The 20241-nt window shown below is 45.4% G+C and overlaps 1 protein-coding gene across 7 annotated transcripts in view; it reads right to left on the minus strand.

Moving 5' to 3' along the window:
* Positions 1-20241, minus strand: part of LOC102383613 (ubiquitin-conjugating enzyme E2 variant 3) — a 100824-nt gene that overhangs the window by 69324 nt on the left and 11259 nt on the right. For 5 of the 7 annotated variants that reach the window (XM_025202142.1, XM_025202140.1, XM_025202143.1 and 2 more), the window contains 6 exons: positions 19645-19769; positions 18482-18587; positions 17641-17811; positions 13490-13663; positions 9104-9188; positions 7018-7141 (listed from right to left, as the gene is read on the minus strand). In XM_025202142.1, the coding sequence (XP_025057927.1) occupies positions 7018-7141; positions 9104-9188; positions 13490-13663; positions 17641-17811; positions 18482-18587; positions 19645-19769 (785 nt within the window). Of the gene's footprint in view, positions 1-1456; positions 4067-7017; positions 7142-9103; positions 9189-13489; positions 13664-17640; positions 17812-18481; positions 18588-19644; positions 19770-19874; positions 20012-20241 lie in introns of those variants that run through there. The other 2 variants (XM_025202144.1, XM_006022007.2) reach the window with 2 other exon arrangements.

Here is a 20241-nt window from a genome sequence, read left to right on the forward strand (position 1 = left end):
CTGGCTCTCGGACAGCGCCATGGCGGCCCCGCCACTAGCGCGCCCGCGCGCAGAAACCCCCGGCCTAGCTCGAGCGCTCGCTCTTCTGTCCTCCCCCTCCCGGCCCCCCACCGACACCGGAAGCTGGCGGCGCTTCCGGTGGCCTCACTTCCGCCGCGCCTGCGCATTACCTCATCACGTGATGCTGGGCGCAAGAGGGGGGTGCTCTCCCGCCCAGTCGGTGAGGTTGATGGTCACGTGCCCCTGCGGCCAATGAGCGAGGCGCTGCTCCAATGAGTAGCCCCACCCCCGTGTGACCTCGGAGGTGGGGAAGAGTGGCGGGGGGCTGTGGAGCTGGGCCGTGGGCCTCAGTTATCCCAGTAGTAAAATGGGGGTAGTGAGGCCCCGCCTCCCTGGAGAAAAGGCCAATGATTTTTAGGTGGCAGTTCATGCAGAGGGGCAGCAGGGTTTCAGTTGTTAGCATCTTACTCCTGCTGCCTGCTTTGTTAAAACATGGCCCCAGGTGCAGGCACTTTGGTCTTGGCTGCAGGAGTGCTGCATGGGAGGGGAATGCACCCTCCCCTACTGCCCCATTACATCTTCCTACCTCTGAATATAAGGCCAGCTCGTCGTTTTCAAAATAGCCCTATTACACAGCGCTGCCAAGTGGGCAGGCAGAGCAGCCTCTGCACCTGCTGTTTCCCTCTACTCTGCCCTGGAGGGGGTACACATCTGGAGTGCTCTGTCCCGTTTGCCCCCCCTTCCAGAAAGGATGTGGACAACTTAGAGAGCATCCAGCAGAGCGCAAGAAAAATGGTTCCCATGGCTGGGGCATATGGCTTGTGAGGAGAGGCTGAGGGAACTGAGCTTATTTAGGCTGTAGATGAGAAGACTGAGTGTTTCTTTAACAGCAGCCTTCAGCTACCTGAAGGTGGGGTCTAAAGAGAATGGAGCTAAACCAGGGGTCGGCAACCCACAGCATGCATGGCAGAGCACCATTTTGCTCAGCTCACTACCACAGAGCTGGGCTCTGGGCAGTTGCTACCAGCTATGGGCGCCCAGGCTGCTCTTTACAAGGTAGACATTGCAGTTTTTTCAGCACTCTGGCCAAAAATGTTGTCTACCCCCGAGTTAGACTGTTCTCAGTGATGACAGAACAAGGAACAACGGTCTCAAGTTGCAGCAAGGGAGGTTTAAGTTGGCTATTAGGAAAACTCTCACTAGGAGGGTGATGAAGCACTGGAACAGGTTACCTACAGATGTGATGGACTCTCCATCCTCGGAGTTTAACGTCTGGCTCGACAAAGCCCTGGCTGGAATGATTTACTTGGGAATGGTGATGCTTGGAGCAGGGGGTTGGACTAGATAACTTCCTGAGGTCCCTTCCGACCCAACAGGTCATTCCAAAATTGATACCCCCAGTTGAAGCAGCAGCCTAGTATGCAAGATGATGAATTAAGCCAAAAAAACCCAGCAGTCAGCAAAGCATGTATCCTTTATTGCTATTGGTCAGCACTCTGCCAAACATTATTTCTTGCAAGTGTTCCATGTACAATGTAAGCAGTCAGACATGATCATTAACCACAAAGGTAAAGTAAAAGAACCGAAGTACAAATCACATGTTCTGCTGATTTAGGATTATTAATATGAACAAATAATACCTTCCAGAAGAATACGGTCATGTTGGTGCACCACATGCTGTTTTAACTGAGAATGCTCAATGCACCCACCTGAATGAAAGTCTTCCTGTAGGCAGGTCTATTACACTTTTGAGTCACTTTTCCAAGAAGGACTCCCTTTTCATAACCATTTCATTTAAAACCACAAAAATAATTGGTAGACTTGGAGAACAAGATGTATAAACCGTGATTTAAAAACCGTATTTGGGGAAAGCAGTTGAACATATGAATTGCACGACTATCTACTTGAACAGAAATACCAACATTAGAATTTTACAGCAACACGCCAATCCTTTGGTCTTCTGCAAACCGCTGTCTAACAGAACACATCATTTTAGCAATACTATGTGCATTTAAGATAAAACTTTACATAGTGTTTCTGAAGAACAGGGAACCTTTTTTTTTTTTTTTTTAAGACAAAAAGGCATTTCGAAACTATCCTTCCTCTGACAAACAAATGCCATTTTTAAAGCTGTGATACTTTGGTCATTTTTAAATAAGAACTCCAATGGGACTAAAGAATGGTATTTTAAAATAACTGGGAGCTTACTAATAATGTTATGATACATGTACTGTTATCTTAAAAAAAAAAAAAACAACCAACCCAAAATAAAAAACTACTGCAATGCTTAATAAAATAAGCTACAATATTAAATGTAGTGCATCACTCCAGCCTCAAAACCCTCTACAACATATTGCAATGCAAAACACCCTAAGAAAAATTCATTTACTGCTCACTTAAGATTTTTCAAAAGTAAAATAGTCCAGCTATTTTTTTTACAACCAGACAAACCAGTTAAGTTTATATGACAACCTGCTTAAGATATAGCATTGATCAAAATAAACAGAATTCTCATTCACTGTGCAATTGAGAAAAATGGTGTTCTCTTTTGCTCACAATTCTGAGAACTCTCAGCATACCACATCTCCCACTAAGACCAAAGAAAGGGCTCAATCCTGCTCTCACAGGAATCAACAGAAATTTACAACTCACATCAGTTGTGCAAAATGACTTTCAAATGGGAACTGAGGGTACTCAGCCATTGCAAGACAGCATCTTTGCAAGGAACAAGCTAGTAGAGCTTCACTTAAAGCATTCATACATTGTATCTTTGCTGACAAAATTTCATCCATTTCAACACTTAACTGTCGAGTCCAATTCTTAAATCCTAAAAGCAAGAGCAAAGCCCATATTTCTCCCTTATGCTTGGTATCATTAATACTTTAATACAGAGGTCTTTCTTTTAGAAAGGTACCTAGTTTAACAGGAGAAAAGTCATTTGTCCCAAATGGTTTATTTTAAAATCAGAACATCCTTTTACAACAAACCTCAACCACTTTTGTTTATCGGTGTCTCCCTACACAGAATTAGCTTTCTGCCCCATACATCTTATTCTTATCTAAAGCTCAGTGACATCATAGTCAGATAATATGGTTCATTATTATCCTGTCACAAACATCTCTACACGCCAAAGAGTATTTGAACTAATACCACATCTTTTGGAGTGCCTGCTGTGTGTTTAAAAAGGTAGTTCTAAACTTTCGGATACTTTAATGCTACATGCTACAAAGCAACAATAGTAACTTTAGGGGAAAGTTTCAGGCACAATTAGATGGAAAAAAAAACTTACATTCATATGCAATGTCCAGAAGTTCAAGTTTGGAGGTATCATTAAAATATATATATTTTTATAGCCATGTGATGGAATGGAATTTGGTTATATAAAAGACAATAAAGTGCATTAACCTTCACTGTGTCTGCTTATAAGCAGGCTTTATTGTGCCTGTCAGTCAATTACTTACTACAGTGAAAAGCTGGTGTGAGATGGTGTTGGTCAGTCTCTCCACACTGAAAGTTAGCAGAGGGTGGCTCTCCACATATACTGAAAGAATATTCAGGCAGCTGGATAAGTTGATGTCACAGCCCCATCCCCCAATTAATTTATGCACCAGGCAGGCCTGATTCTTATGTTAATGATGAAGAAGGCAGGCAAAATTGCTTAGATTTTGATGAGACATTTTTGTATATTACCCTCATTTTGATTAGGAAAACACACACAATAGAAATTCTTAACTTTATGGCCCTGGTGTGCCGTGTTAGAGAGATTAAAAAGAGCTTTGTAGGAATGACAAACTTGTGAAAGGAAATCAGACAACTGTACTGTTTATAAAGATTTAACAGCAACCCTTTCTCCTTAGCAAATCCAGTGCTGTCATAAGCAGATGTCAGGACTTTGTCATGTTTAAAGTTTCAATTGCTGCTGAAGGTCATGAATCGATGAGGCACTGTTTTGTAGTTTCGCTGCCACCAGCTCCTCTTTCTCTGGCTTGATCGTTTCAATCACACCATTGGTTCCAAGAATACAAGGCATACTTAAAAATACTTCACAGTTTATACTGCAGCACCCCTGGAATTGTGCAAACAGTAAAGGACTATTAATGTAGCTGTTTTTGAATACCGTGCATCTTTAGAAACCTCTGCTACTTCTATGCCCATTATGGAATATGGAATTGCGTGAATTAAGATAGTTAAAATTCAACTAAGCAAGATGTTCTTTGTTTAGCAGATAAGCATAGCTTAAATGTTATTGATTTAGAATAACCTATAGTAAATTTATGCTATGCAAGATCTGTGCCTTATACAGTTAAGTGTTTAGGATTTCTTAGGCCTTTTGTATATTTAAACAACATAATTTATCTCAGCAAATATCAATGGTGGAGACAAAGCTTGTAAACAGCACAAGAACACTTTTTGCCAGCATAGCTTAAACCAGTTCTCCAGATGTTGCAAGCTATATTATCAGGATTTTTTCCCCTCTAGTACAGGGGTTCTCACAACTTTTTTTAGACTCAAGGTACCCCTTGAAAAATGCCAGCTCTTACTTTTAACTTGGGGGTGGGGGGGTGGGGCAGGGGTTGTCTACAGAGAATATTGAGCAAGTTTTTTGTTGCAAAGAATCCAACAATACACAAGACATAGGAATTGCTGGAGTGTGGCAATTGCCATGCTCCAGCAGACTATTAATTGAGTCTGCTCCAATGAGCTGGAATTACAGCACATCGAAGCAGTCTCCCTGCTCATGTATAGGCACCCTGTATAGGTTTATTCTGTGAATCACGTTTGCACATCTAACAATGCTAACACTACATGGCACCCCAGAGCAACCTTGAAAGGATCTCAAGGCACCCCAGGTGCCATAGGTCTAGTATAACTGCATCTCCACTAACTTTACTGATTATGGGGAGAATAAAACTAAAAGCACACACCCTGTCTGACCAATGTGGCTATCCCAGCAAAATTTTGGGGTATAGAGCATGTATTATATATGAACATGCACCTTTGTATTCTGCAATTAAATTACGAAAATTCAAGTGAGGATTAAAATAGTTGTTTCTCATTTTTTAGGGTAAAATAATATGTGTACACATGTGTAAAGTCTTAGGTTGTGCAGACAATATGCAGGTCCAGTTAAAAGGCATTATTAGGTCATTTCTGCAGAGGAGTAGCTATTTAACAGAAACTTCATATGATAATAAGAGAAAGTAATTTAATAAGCATCTGTAGGTCATGAAACAGTAATCAGCCTTTGTTCCATTTTGTTTTAAATCCTACAGTCACCCCTTAGAAGGAAATTCCTGTTTTGAAAATTGGAAATTAACTGTTACTAAAGGGAAATATTTCTTCATAATGTTTACTTCCTAATATAAATAACATTGTTCAATTAATACTTCTAGGATAAAAGTTTAAAGTCTAACATGATTTTGTTTAAACAGTTTCTAGAAAGTAAGAACACTGTAGACAATACTATTTCTCAGTTTTATCAAATATAGTACTAAAGGAAAGTCTGTATCAGATTCCTGTAGAGAGAGCTGAAAATGTTTGGTGCTTTAGAAAACTTGCAGTCAGCATTGAGCACTTTGAAACCAAGACGCACCTACCTGTGCTACTTGCCAAAGCCAACTATATCACAGCCTATTTGCATAACAAGGGGTGGCCAAAAGGGGCACTATCCTTGATGCCAAATTAGAAGAGGCTCCAGAATCCATGCCCACACAGTCCATGCCCCAGCAGCTCACTCATGCAAAGAACTCCAAAACAGTCCCCCAGCTGCTATTTTAAGAGCAACAGCCCGGATGGGTATAGCACACGCAGTGGCAGCAGTTGTTCAGCTGAGACTGGTGCAAGTAAAACCAGCCCTGCCTCCCCCAGCCCCCTTTAGAACCTGCCCCTGCAACATGTGCCTCTCCTGCTCTTAGAAACCACACGCTCACTAGAGCTATGAGAAACAGCTGTGTTTTGATCTGGTTTTGGATTCAGCCATTTCAGAGGACAGTGATTCATGTCGGTGTTTCGGATCACTGTCCTGTTTCGTTTCAGCCAAATCTGTTTCAGAGATTCGGCTCTGCCAAATCTCCAAATCTGTTTCGAACAGGCTGCAAGGGAAGTTTTGCATAGCCCTACCCAGCCAGGAGGGGCAGTGGGTGGCTCATCCGAGGGAGGAGGAGGGCCACTGCCCTCCAAGCAAGCAAAGAGTAACCCCCGTGTGGGTCTCTGATCCCTGTCACGTTGGGTCACGGGGCAGGGAAGCAGCACAGAGTGGCGAGCAAGTCTGCTGGTCCCTGCCCCATCACAGGGAGCAGAGATCTGCGCAGGGGGTCTCCTCATTACCACTGCCCTCTCCATGCAGCCCCGCATCACCAGGGCAGCTTGGGACAGGCAGCGGCAGCAAGGAGACCCCTGGTGCAGATTTCTGCTCCCTGCGGAGCCAAGTCATGCGGCAGAGCAGTAGTGCACAGCTGTTTCCTTGCAAGCCGGGCTCCGAAACGCTGAAATTTTCCGAAACATTTCAGATGCCTAGTTTTGTTTCAGAGATGTTTCTGAGCCTTCCGTTTCGATTCAGATTCAGTGTTTCGGGTGCCAAAGCAGCCCAAAACACCTCCAAAACAAAACAGCTGCCAAAATTTCGCACAACCCTAATGCTCACCCCTATGTCCCCCCACTCCCCTCCCCGGGTGTGATCCAGGCATCAAGTCTGCTTGTTACACCACTGCTTTGATTACTAGGAAGCTGGATGCCAGTACCAAGAATGATGCAGCACTCAACTACCCCAGTGTTGGGGGAAGGGGAAAAGGGGAAAAATCGATTTAGAATCCTGTCCTCAAACTACAGCCAAAAGAGTAGCAGATTCTTGTTCAATATGATTAGTGCTAAAAGCTGGTGTCAGAAGAAACTAATAGAAACGATACAACTGTAGAATTGTTGGACTAAGCTAATGTCTCTGTTCTGCCAAAGTTAAAATGTCATGCCAGGTATGATGGATATGATGACAATTAACGGAAAAAGAGATATCATATTTACCTTTGCCAGAGTGGATACGGAATGAACTTTTCTTTTATCTTTCAATATACTTTCAATCAGGTCAGCTATTGATAATGCAACAGACCAAGACCTTTGACCTTTTCCCTTAAGAACTTCCATGGCTCTATATAAAGAAGAAAAAAACCAAAAAAAATGTGGCAGAAAAACATCATTTCTTCAATTGTCCAACATATTTTATGGACACATAAGAAAGCATATTGCATAACATATGAGCCTCAGTCTCTGCCTCTGAGGAAAATACATCCTTAAATTCCTATTCCCCTAAATCTACAAAGATTAGGGCTTTTCATTTGCTGCATATAACTGGCACAAATTTGGCCAGGGAAACAAGCAAATGGAAGATAACTATTTTCTTAATTTCTATGAAGAGTGTGTCCCTTTCGCTGCAGTGCATACATCTGTGATTAAAGACATACTCCTGAACCTCAGAAGGAACTAACTTAGAGTAATTTATTAATACAAGTAGCATGGCACACTACACCACCAGAGAAATGCTGACAGGAAGTTTTTCCATGTTAGGGAAACTAAGTGTTTTTAAGGACCATACTCATTCAGTTAACATCATCACTCAAGATCCCACCCAATATCCTCTTAATGGCTGAATATAGGATTGCAGGTACAGTGGCGCAAATGCCCCAAGACTGCTATGGTAACCAAGAAGGCCCAATATGAACCTTGTACAGACCAACTAATTGAATTCCAATAAGCCTACAACGCGCCTAGAAAATTGGGAAGAGAGTTTGAATTGCTTAAAGTGGGGCTGCACCAAGAGAGATTTTTGGGGCCGATACGGATATCCAATTTTTAAGGAGGCATAGTTGGCTAATACCAATCTGATTTCCAATATAATGTGGAGAGCTGCCTCCAGGTGGTAAGTCCATTGTGGTGGAAGGGGTGGGGGGCAGATCAACCTCCCACCGCAGTGAGGCAGGGAACAAGGGTAGGTGCTGCCCAGCTGCAGCAGGGTGGGGCGCAGAATGGAGGCGCAGCTCGTTTGGGGGGATGGGGAAGGGGAGGTGGCACGGCTCCCGCCCTTGCTTGCATCCCGGGCGGGGAAAGAGGGGGAAATAGGATACGTGCTCCCGGATCTCTGCAGGACGAGCAGGTGGGCTCCAGCTGCAGGCTGGAGCCAGGCTCTTCTCACCGGGGCCTGGGCTCGAGGCAGGGGCTACAGAAGGGGCTGGAGCCACCCCAAATTTTGCCGAAGCTCCATCCTAGTGCTGCCACGCGTTGAGCTCTTCCCAGCTCAACCCCCATCTCCCCCCATGTGCAGGGAAAAGCCAGAGCTGTGCCAGGCACGCGGTAGCAGTGCTGAAACGGAGCTACAGTGAAATTTGGCTGTATCCCCCTCTATAGGCCCAGCTCCAAGCCCAGCCCCCAGCAAGAAGAGCCCAGCTCCAGCCTGTACTGTACATATCTGGGGGGCACATGCCCCTGCCACTCCCCACCACCTCAGGTGCAAGCAGCGGTGGGAGCCACCCCCGTCCCCACAAGCTGTGCCTACATCCCATGCCCCAGCTGGGCAGCGCTTACCTCTTCCCCCTTCCTCACCACAGGGGGTGGGGAGGGGGTTGATCTGCCCCCCCACGTCCCTTCTCTCCCTCTTCCCTTTCCAACACAATGGACTGACCAACTGGAGGCAGCTCTCCATGATGCCAGGCTCCACTCCTTGCTGCTCCAGTGCTGTGCTGCGGCTGCGTGCACGCACTGGCATTTATTGGCCCAATTATTAGCCCCATTGGGCCAATTTCCGATGCAGCCAATTTTCTTTATATTGGTACCAATCCAATACTGGATCGGTGTATCAGTGCACCGCTAACTTAAAGGAAAGAGAGATAACCAACAATCTATTCTAGAGCTAACGTAACTGGACCACGCTGTGTTTATTCTCAGACCTACAAGACTAGTCTTTCCTTAGATGCACAATGTCTAGAAAGGATATGAACGTTTTAGAGCAAATTTGCTCCTATGAGTAAAAATAAGTCAGATTATTCAGGGATTCAGTGCTCTACAGTCAAGAAGCATACTTAATGTGAATATAAATTTACTATTGTAGCCATGTTACCTGTTTGCTAACTGTTCCCTTGAATTATGATGTGATTTTGCTGCAGTTTGACACGTTGCTGAATTAGAACCAGTCCATGCAGGCACTAGGTAAAATAAATAGAACAGAATGTTTTATCTCAATATATAACACTGATGAACACATTTTAAATTTTGTTTTCTATAGTGCATGTTTTAATGCCCTGAACTTAGTTGCTACCTTTCTAAAGTTCACAGCAACTCCTTAAGCCCCAGTGCAGAACGGGCTTGGAATCTTTATAGAAATACATCAAGGAAAGTGGTAGCAAGTGGCTTATTGTCCAAACTAAAAATGTATGTGTATGTACATGTGTGGAGATTACAGCTAGGGATTGGTTGGGATGCAAAGGAAGTCAGAGTTTTGTATTCGGCAGCCATTGGACCCAGCTGACAAAGCAGTGGCTTCAACAGAATTCGGCAGCAGGGGGCTCTGCTGCACTGCAGGTGGGTGCCTGTGGCTCTCCCTAGGCTGTTTGTAAATGGGTGGCAGGGAAAAAGAAGTGGCAGACATGGCAGGGTCCTAGTCCCCACCCTCCTCAGACCTGAGCTGAGTCATTCTGGCCCCTTGCCAGAAAATATGTTGCCAAGCACTGTTATATACTATGAACGGACTTGCAGAAAGAAAGTGCTCTTAGCAGAGAGAGATTTAAATACAAGAAAAAGGAGAGCTGCTCAGAAGGGCAAAATGTCAGTAGAGATAAACAAGGCAGGCAACACACTGAGGGACATAGGGGTTAACAGCTGGAGTTAATAACTGGTCCAGGTAATGGAATAAGAATCCACAGTCTCTAGTGAGGCTATGTTTAACAGAGTGCAGTCTGGCAGAAGGCAGGGCAAGGTGGCACCTTAGAGACTAACACAACGACATCTCACAATTCAGTCTGCATACAATTTCTTGTTCAGCAATATCATGTTCAAGTTGGTTTTTAAAAGTAGGTCATTCTGCAAGTCTATTCACAGTGTCTGATGAAGTAGGCAGTTACATACAAAAGCTCATGCCTCTGAACTAGTTCGTGTCTAAGGTGCCATCCCGGCCTATGTTCTGCCTGACTTCACACTAATGTGGCTAACCACCTTGTTTCTCTCTTGTGGGAGCAACTTTTGGAGAGGAGAAAGGCAATGCAGACACAAGATGGAGGTACACCCTCCTTACACTGTAGCTTTCTAGCGAAGAAAACACTTTAAAAGGACACTTAACAAGAAAACAGGGGTTGGGGGTACAGGTGGTGTTCTTACCAATCCTCCCAGTCTCAGGCTATGGGCTGAGGAGGGAGAGGAGGATTGAGGTAGCGAACCGAAGACTGCGGTACTAGTGTCATCGGGAAGGCTTCGGCTTCCATGACCACAGTCCACTCTTTGGTGAGAGGGACAGTGAGCTGCTGGGCAGGGACAGCCTCCACCTCTCTCCGCTGGGAAGGAGGCTCTTCTCAGCCACACTGGCTGACCTCCTCTACTGGGCTTTAAACTAAGCCCGCGCGCGGGGGGGGGACACGACACGACGACGACGACACTACTGTCACTGCTGGCCCACTGAGCAACCCTTGCAGAGCCAGCAGGTCAAGGCACTTAGGGAAGCCCACCCCTGCAACGAACTGTAGGCAAGGCAAGGGCCACCAAAGGGACACTTGTGTACCTATACACAAATGCCAGAAGCTTGGGAAATAAGCAAGAGGAACTTGTCCTCCTGCTTAAAACAAATGATTATGATGTCATAGGGATAATGGAGACCTGGTGGGACTCCACCCATGACTGGGCCATGGGTATAGATGGCTATACCCTGTACAGGAGAGATCGAGTGGACAAAAGGGGTGGGGGCGTAGCTCTCTATGTCAAGGAAAGCTACGCATCCCTGAAAGCCGATATTGGTGCCCAGGGTGGACTGGAGACCCTCTGGGTTAAAATCCGTGGGGAACACAGCACAGGGGACACAATAGTGGGAGTCTATTACAGACCCCCTACCCAGGATCAAAACCTTGACCAGGAGTTCACCAGGGAATTAGCTGAGGCCGCATGCTCCCGGTGCATGGTTATCATGGGAGACCCCTGCTAAACCAGATAGGACAACTGACAACTGTCACCCAGGAAAAAGCAAGCTTGCTAAATGGGTACTTTGCATCAGTTTTTCACCAGTCCCATGGGATGCCCCTTCCCACTATGGGACAGGGAGGCCCGGGCGAGGGAGATTCCTTACCCTCCATCAAAGCTGACCTTGTGAAGAAACACCTTGAGAGGCTGGACACCCTCAAGTCAGTCGACCCTGACTATCTACAGCCCAGGGTACTCAAGGAGCTGGCTAGCATCATAGCTCAGCCCCTGGCATGGATCTTTGAGAACTCCTGGTGCTCTGATGAAGTGCCCGAAGACTGGAAGAAGGCCAATGTGGTGCCTTTCTTCAAGAAAGGGAGGAAAGTGGATCCGGAAAACTACAGACCCATCAGCCTGACCTCTATCCCGGGGAAGATCCTAGAAGATAATCAGAGAGGCCATTCTTAACAGACTGGCTGATGGCAACATCCTGAAGGATAGCAAGAACAGGTTTTTGTTGCAGGTAGGTCTTGCTTGACCAATCTCATTTCCTTTTACGACCAGGTGACCTATTACCTGGACAAGGGGGAAGAGATTGATGTCATATATCTCGACTTCAAAAAAGCCTTCGATCTGGTATCCCATGATCACCTCTTGGCAAAACTGGCTAGCTGCGGCCTTGGCCACACCACGATCCGTTGGCTGGGGAATTGGCTCCGTGGTCGGACCCAGAGGGTGGTGGTTGATGGAAGTCAATCGTCATGGTGCCCTGTGACCAGTGGGATCCCTCAAGGCTCTGTCCTAGGGCCAATACTATTTAACATCTTCACTAACGTTGTAGACATTGGTGTCAGAAGCGGACTGGCCAAGTTCACCGACGACACCAAACTCTGGGGTAAAGCATCCACACCTGAGGACAGGAGGGTAATCCAGGCAGACCTTGACAGGCTCAGGAAATGGGCAGATGATAACTTGATGGTGTTTAACACCGAAAAATGCAAGGTTCTCCACCTTGGGAGGAAAAACCTGCAGCATCCTTATAGGTTCGGCAGTGTTACGCTGGCTAGTACTACGGATGAAAGGGACTTGCGGGTCATGATTGACCACAAGATGAACATGAGCCTTCAATGTGATGCTGCAGCTAGTAAAGCGAGCAAAACGCTGGCTTGCATACATAGATGCTTCTCAAGCAAATCCCAGGACGTCATTCTCCCGTTGTACTTGGCCTTGGTGAGGCCGCAGCTGGAGTACTGCGTCCAGTTTTGGGCTCCACAATTCAAAAAGGATGTGGAGAAGTTTGAGAGGGTGCAGAGGAGAGCCACGTGCACGATAAGAGGTCAGAAAAACAGACCTTATGAGGAGAGGCTGAGAGCCATGGGACTCTTCAGCCTGGAAAAGCGCAGGCTCAGGGCGGACCTGGTGGCCGCCTATAAATTTATTAGGGGTGTTCACCAGGACCTGGGGGAACGTCTATTCACCAGAGCACCCTAAGGGATGACAAGGTCGAACGGTCACAAACTCTTCCATGACCATGTCAGGCTGGACATAAGGAAGAGCTTCTTTACTGTCCGAGCCCCCAAGGTTTGGAATAGACTGCCGCTGGAGGTGGTTCAAGCACCTACTTTGAACACCTTCAAGGAGACAATTGGATGTTTACCTTGCTGGGATCCTATGATCCCTGCTGACTTCCTACACCTGGGGCAGGGGGCTGGACTCTATGATCTTCTGAGCTCCATTCCAGCCCTAATGTCTATGAATCTATTATCTATGTAATACATGAATAGATGCTCAACCATCAATGGAACAAAGGCTGCTGTTTCCATGTGAAGTAGCCATTTAAGCAAGCCTGCTACACATCCCTTTTCTCATTTTTGTTGTCCCACTTCCTCATCATTACAAAGTAGTCAGAAGTCAACTTGCAGCTTTACTGCCTTTAGAATCCACCCACCCAATCCCCAACAGTTCCTTCCTACATAAAGATTCACTGTTTCTAGTTTTGTAAGAAGCCCTCACAACCCCAAACCCCTGCAGTACCATTCCTGCGCTGCTATGTACTTTGACAAGTCAATCAAGACCTAACATGCAGAGCTGTGGAGTAGACACAGCTGCTGTTACCATCTGTGTGAACTGGGAGTTCAGCACCTCTTAAAATCTGGCACTTAAAGTACTCCAAAATTAGCAGCAGTCCACTACAATGCTGATTTCTCTTCCCAGAAAGATTGTTTCTTCAATACCTTTAACATAATAAGTTAAAAAAGAAGAAAAAGAAATTGAAGATGAAGTGTGGCCCACAAGCCATCAGCTGGATAGCCCCAACCTAAATCATCAAAACCTATCCTTTTACCTTTGCCTTCCCCTTGTTCACCAATAATCCAAGCCTCTTTTCCTACAGTCTGAGCTTTCAACAGGTTTGCGATGACATACTGGAACCTCTCAGTGTCCAGGTTGCAGCCAATTCCAATAACTCTGCTTTTGGGAAATGCACTCAGCTTCCATGATACATAGGTCATTATTTCCACTAAACAAGAGAGAAAAATATGTTGATAACATACAATCACTTCCAAAAGTTCAACACAAAACAGGCTAGAATTCATTTTCAAGAGACAAAATCAGGAGCCAGCTATTCACTTTTAAAGTATTAGCCTACATGAACACATCAAGTTTACTTGTCCCTAAAACACCAAGTCAAGCTTTTAAGATAACATGTCATAGCTTGAGTAAAGTAGTAAGAAGAGAGACCCAGGTAAGTTAAAAATTGTAAAATGCATCTAAAACAGGGTTTTTAATTAAATTGTTATCTACTTCTTAAGCTGGGAAAGGACACATCCTCATCCATCAAAAAATATTGCCTCAAAAAAAGTTTACTCCTCTTAATTTGCAAGTTTCTTCTCTCCAACCTTTGTTCTACTGAATGGCAACAAGGGAAGCATTTCAAATCACTTTATTAGTTTTAGTGTACGTGTAACAGCTCTGGTTCCTGTTCTGGCTAAGGAATGTTGTTGGGATGGGGTCAGGGAACAAGCTTACCATGAAGAATCTGGTGGGGTTGAATGGCTGACAGAGAGGTCCATGTGTGGTCCAGGGTGAAAGAGCCAAACCCTGGCCAAACATGGTCATGTGCAGAGGGAGCAAACTAGAAAGGAGCCAGCACACTCAGAACCTCAGAGAAGGTAACACACAGCTGGCTGAGAATGCTGTGTGAAACTCATGGAGATGCGGAGCCAGGCTCTCCTAGCAGCATCCTGGGGACCTGGTGAAGTGGTCCAGTAAGCCAAGCTCAGCAGCAGACTAGTGAGGGATATGGAGTGAGTGAAGAGGAACTTGATCAGCAAAAAGGACAATGAGGTTTCCATGAGGGTAATGAGTTAAGTGTGTGAATGCAGACTGTTGATAAAGTGCTGACAGTGTGGAGTGGAGCCTCACGCATTGATGAGCAACACAAGGAAAATTAATGGAATCTGTATAAAATAGAGACTGATAAGATTGGGGTGGAATTAACTAATCTTCTGAGTCAAGGGAGCCAGTGGGATCCATTAATGATTAGGGAATCCATGAGATCCATTAGTGATTAACTGCTATTCTAGAGATTAAAAAAAAAAAAAAAAAAGACTGTGGAATTACGTAATAATTGACTACTCTTTCATGAATTAAGAGAGACTATGGAATTCAGTGATAATTAATTACTCTCACTTGTATTATGAGAGACTGGAATTCATTGATGATTGACCCCTCTCCCATTAATCAGGACAGACTATTAAATTAATTCATAATTAACTGATCTTTTAGAACTATGGATGTCAATCACAGGTACATATACCCCTAGGGGTATTTAAAAGAGTCGTAGGGGGTACACAGAACAGATGTGGTGGATAAATGCCATGTGCATGTGTGCACCCACAGTACAGCACACAGGTGTCAAGCACAGCCTGGCCACGGGGAGAGCAGCTGGGTCCGGCTGGTAAGTCTGTTGTGGGGAAAGAGGCTGGAGGGGGGGGGCACACATCAAAGCCCCTGTGGTAGGGGAGGGAGTGGGGCAGGGGCAGCGGCTGCATAGTTGGGACTGAGCTGCATAAGGCAGGGAAGGAGGGGGCAGCTCCCATGGTACAGGCCCCTGCCATACCCTTGGGAGGGTATGGAGGGCATGTGCTCCTGGATCTGTGCACAGGGCAGGGCGGGCTGGGGACGGGGCGGCACTGGGCTCCTCCCAGCAGGGGCTGGGCCAGGCTGCGCTCAGAGCAGACACTGTCAATGCTGGCCCTGAGCCAGCCACTCCCTCCCCCATCACTGGGGCAGCCTGCCCTGCCCTGCCCACAGATCTGGGGGCACACACTCCCCGTGCCCTCCCAGGGCATGTGCAGCAGCAGGAGCCAACCCCCACTCCCTGCATCCCCAAGACAAGCTGCTCATGGTTCCGTCCCATGCCCCGCCTCAGCTGTGCAGCACCTTCCCCAGCCCTACTCCCTCCCTTGCTGTGGGGAGCCTCAGTCTGCCCCCCCCCCTTAAAAACAAGAAAAAATATAAAGAGGTACAGGAGCTGAAACTAAATCAGAAGGGGTACACTTATTAAAAAAAGGTTGAAAACCCCCATTTTAGAACATCATGAAACTAACTAGCCTGTGACTGGAATTCCTGACTAGACCAATAATTGATTACATCACACCCAGAAAGGTTTAAAGGAGATGTTAGTCTGGGACCCCATAAGGGAGGATACAAAAATGAGCAACTCTGAGCACATGAATAGCAGCTGGATCAAAAGTGGGCTACTAGCAGCAACTGCCAGAGGGGTACAGGAGTCTGAGTTAAGGCCACATATTTAGGCTAACTGGCCAGGAGTGGTAAGAAGCAGGGTATAGGGGTAGAAGGAACCCTGTGAAGATGACAGCCTTCAGTCATGCAGATCTCTGCTCTTCTCTGAACAACCAACATCCCCCCCTTTTTTTTTTTTAAACAAGCATGGCAGGTAAGAACAAAGGGAAGTGGAAGCAGAGACCTGGTAGACCTGGACATGAGAAGGCAATCCCAACTACAACTTCCTACAGTATGGTTAAACAGGTTTTCAATCTATGGACTAATGTCTACTTCTTCTGTCCCTCCCTAGGACCTGGAAAGAATACATTTACCCCAGTGTAAGTTGCATCAGTTTTAAACACAAATGTAAATTGCATCAGAATCCTAAAATGGACAGACCAGCAGCTTACCAGTGAGAGTTGGAGCCCAAACGCAGACTAGCAGCTATATCAACAGCAGCTGCACACATGAGAAAGTACTTCAGCACCTCTTTATTAGGGCTGGAAACAGACATCTTTGGCGGAGCATGAGCAGCGGTGACACTATGTGTCGAAGTACAGCTGATTGAACTTCAGGGACAGCTATAGACGTTCCTGGCTGCCACACCCCGACCTGGGGCACATCTGCAGGTGGGGGAAAACCCCCCACCTGCAGATGTGCCTCCCATTAGGGAATGCAGAAGTCACCTCCAGGGGATTTCCTCCAGATATATCTGCAAGCAGATCCTCTTCTACCCCACTTGCACATGTGTACCCCTAAGCCCCGACTTTCCCTGCTTACCCAGACACATCCTTGCAAGGACATGTCCAAGTAAGCAGGGAAAGAAAGCAAGGCAGGTGCTCCTAAGGCTGGAGGGGTTAGTTGATCCTGCCTGGTAAATCCTGGGGTGTGCAGTAGCAGGCCCCTCAAGCCCATAGAGCTCCTGCCCTAGAGAGGCTGGACAGCTCAGGCAGCTTCACTCTGCTCAAGCTCATCCACCATAGCATATAGACAGTGAAGTAGCAGTAAAACTGCAGTAAAAGTAGTACAATTTAATACTATGTTCTATTGTGACCACAAAGTTGAGCATTTGTGGCATAGTAGAAGGTATGGATGTCTATTTGTTTTCACTTTGTGCTGCCATAACGAAGGTGACATCTGTTCCCACCCCAGGTGGCTAGGAAGCAGGGAAAGGCCCACTTATATGGAGAAAAAGGCTAGACTAAATGGAAACAGACATCACTTACGCTGGTAGAGCCAACTTTTTTAGCAGGCATGCCACAAATTAGCTCTATACACTCCCTGAGTCACATGTCAATCCCCTCCCTCAGACCAGTCTGCTCCTCCTTTCACTCCCTGCTGTGCCCCCTGCCTGAACAGCTGCTTTGCTTTCTGCCCCCTGCTACTGTGCTGCCTGTCCCCTCCCTATTTGGTTGCATACCACACACAAAGGCTGCCCATGCCACTTGTGGCACTCATGCCCCAGGTTGGCCACCCCTGATCTACACCACAACTGCTTTATTCCAGATTTACTCAACAATAGATTCAAGCAAGTTATACCAATATTTAGCTTTGTTTTTGGGTTGTTTTTTTTACCATCTCCTGTAAGAACTCAAGAGTACCAGGCTCAGAGCCAGGATTTCTGATCAATGAAGCAGTCTTTAAACAAACTGCAAACAAACTAAATCCAGAGACAAGCAAATCAAAAAAATATAAATATTAAAGTACCTGGATGAGATGCAACAAGCAGCACACTATTTTGACTATGGTGTGCTATGGCAGGGACAATTCCTCTGAACAGATCCACATTGCTTTGTATGACATCAAGATATGACTGAGCATTACCCAGATAATTAACAGTAAACACCACCACTTTGGAATCAGCAGAAGCAGAAAAATCTGACCAAATAGAAAGAAACTGAGGTTAATTAAAAAATAATCAAATCCTAGAAACATCAAGTGATGGATGGAAAACATACTTGGCCCAAAGAAATTTTAAATGATCAACCCACTACTTATTCTTGATCCCTTAAAATAAAGTTTCCCTTTTTATCCCAAATCAAATTTATCTATCTGGAAACATCACTATACTATCTGAACCCTGTGTATCCTAGAATTCTGTCCAAGATCTTTATCACATTTCTGTCCTGCACCTGGGGGCTTCTGTTCCTTTATGTCTCATTCAAAACAAGGACACCAACACAGTACCCAAATCTAGACAGCCACCAAAATATAAAATAAAATAAAATAAAAATCTTACAAATCTGTTAAGTGTATGTAATATGATCAGAAGGTCAACACAAGAGATTTAAAACCTTTACGCAGGGAGCAGGAAAAAGGATGATTTAGGAGTGTCAGCTTCCCAAAATCACTCTACCACCATGCTACCATCTTGCTGTGCAGACTCGCATTCAAGACAAGAGAAACTATCAAAAAATAATAGGCACTCACTGACCCAGAGGTATCGGGTAACCTAGAGGTGATACCTCCTAAAATGTCCTAAATATCCTAAACAGTAAAACACAGAAGATACAGCAACAGGTTTCATTAAAGCATGAAGATTTAGCACCTTTGCTAATCTCTACATTTGGTAGATCGAAGATATCCAGGTCCATGATTCCTCCTTTTGCTGCACCTTCAGAGGGATCTAAAAGAACCACCTGGTCTGCAGCACCCTGTAAAGAATAAAAAAGCAAAATGAAGCATGACTTCCTTTGAAAAATGAAAATTCTAAAATTCAATGAAACTTCTAGAATAGTGTCAGTTATATACAAACACAAATCCCTGACCCGATCCAAATCACTGGTGACTGTGAGGTTAAGAGAACTAACCAGTCAGTTACAATGCTAGTTTCATGCCAAATAATATATTAAAATATACCCACCCACACACCCATGAAGGGAGCCATTCAAACTGGCTATTTTGTTAAACTAGTAAAAGCTGTGAGAAATACCCTCTATGGCCACATCCAGATAAGCGCAGACATTTGGTTCCCTGGGGACAAGAAGCAGCAGCAGACCTTGTGCCACTGCTACTTGTCCTGGGGAACACGCACCCTCTGACACACAGCAGGTTACCCCAGATGGGGTAGGGGAGGCTGGGTCCAGCAACTGTGCTGGCCTCAACAGCCTTACCTGATATCCTGGGGGCTGGGGAAGCTGCAGTCATGGTGCTCCTGCAGCTTGGAGCCTAGCCAGCAGCCGAAGCATAGCTCTGGCAGGCCAGGCTCTGGGTTTGGGCGGCACATTCTGCAGCAATTTGTGCCACCCCGCTTATTTTCTGTGTAAGTTTTATTGACCCCGGAATCTCCTGGGGTCAAAAAACCCCCGTGCTGCAAAGTATCAGTGCAGAAAATGCCTGAATGTGTGGTGCATGGAACCACAGATGGGTCTGCAATGCCACATACTGCACATCCGCACTCATCTGGACACAGCCTACTGGGGAACTTACAATTCCTATAATGCCTTTAAAAATTATATTGATTTGAAGGCGCTAAGATTAATCCTTAATGTTTTCCAACAGCTGACTATCAGATAATAGAGACTTACAAATACTTAATTTAAAGAGCTTTTTCCCCTCCAAGTATTTAAGTGAGGAAAAAATGTAAAACAGAAGAGCTACATCATGCATATAAATACTTATAGTCACTATCTTTATATATCCGGGACCAAGAGCTAACTTGGAAACCATTATAAGAATATTAACTAACAACATTAAGGAATTATCGCATACTTTTGCTGTAATTGCTAGTACACAAGCGATACCAAGATCTCCTGCTCCAATAACCGTAACTTTGTTACAAGTTTCATTTTTCTTCTCTTTCTCCACTTGACTCTTTGATTTCATATCAGTTTCACCTATAATTAAAAACAAAAGCCAGAAACACAGGTCATAATTTGTGTTATAACACAATGCTGATATATGAACTATAAAGCCAAATTACTCTGACTTTTGTAATATACCTGTCAGTACCGATAAATGCTACTGGGATTTTTCAGTTCATGGGGTTGTGCGGGCCGGGAGCGACCCGAGCCCTTTTCCGTGTTGCACGCGGGCTGTGGCCAGCAGCCCGGGCACGCCGGGTCGGAGAGGGAAGGCCGTCGAGCTGGAATTAGGCACAAACGCTTAGCGGTAGTTTAAAAGATTGTTTACTTACACCGAGATGGCAGTGGTGTAGGCTGGAAAACTTGCTTGAGTTGCGGTTACAGACAAGAAAGAAAACAAAAACTCGAACCTGCAGGGCACGAGGGTACGTTGCAAAGGGTTTTTGGCGACGGGAAGATGTAAAACATGAGGGTACGTCGCAAGGGTTTTCGGCGACGGGAAGAT

This window comes from Alligator sinensis, unplaced genomic scaffold, assembly GCF_000455745.1.
Source record: "Alligator sinensis unplaced genomic scaffold, ASM45574v1 scaffold983_1, whole genome shotgun sequence".
Classification (NCBI taxonomy): Eukaryota; Metazoa; Chordata; order Crocodylia; family Alligatoridae; genus Alligator; species Alligator sinensis.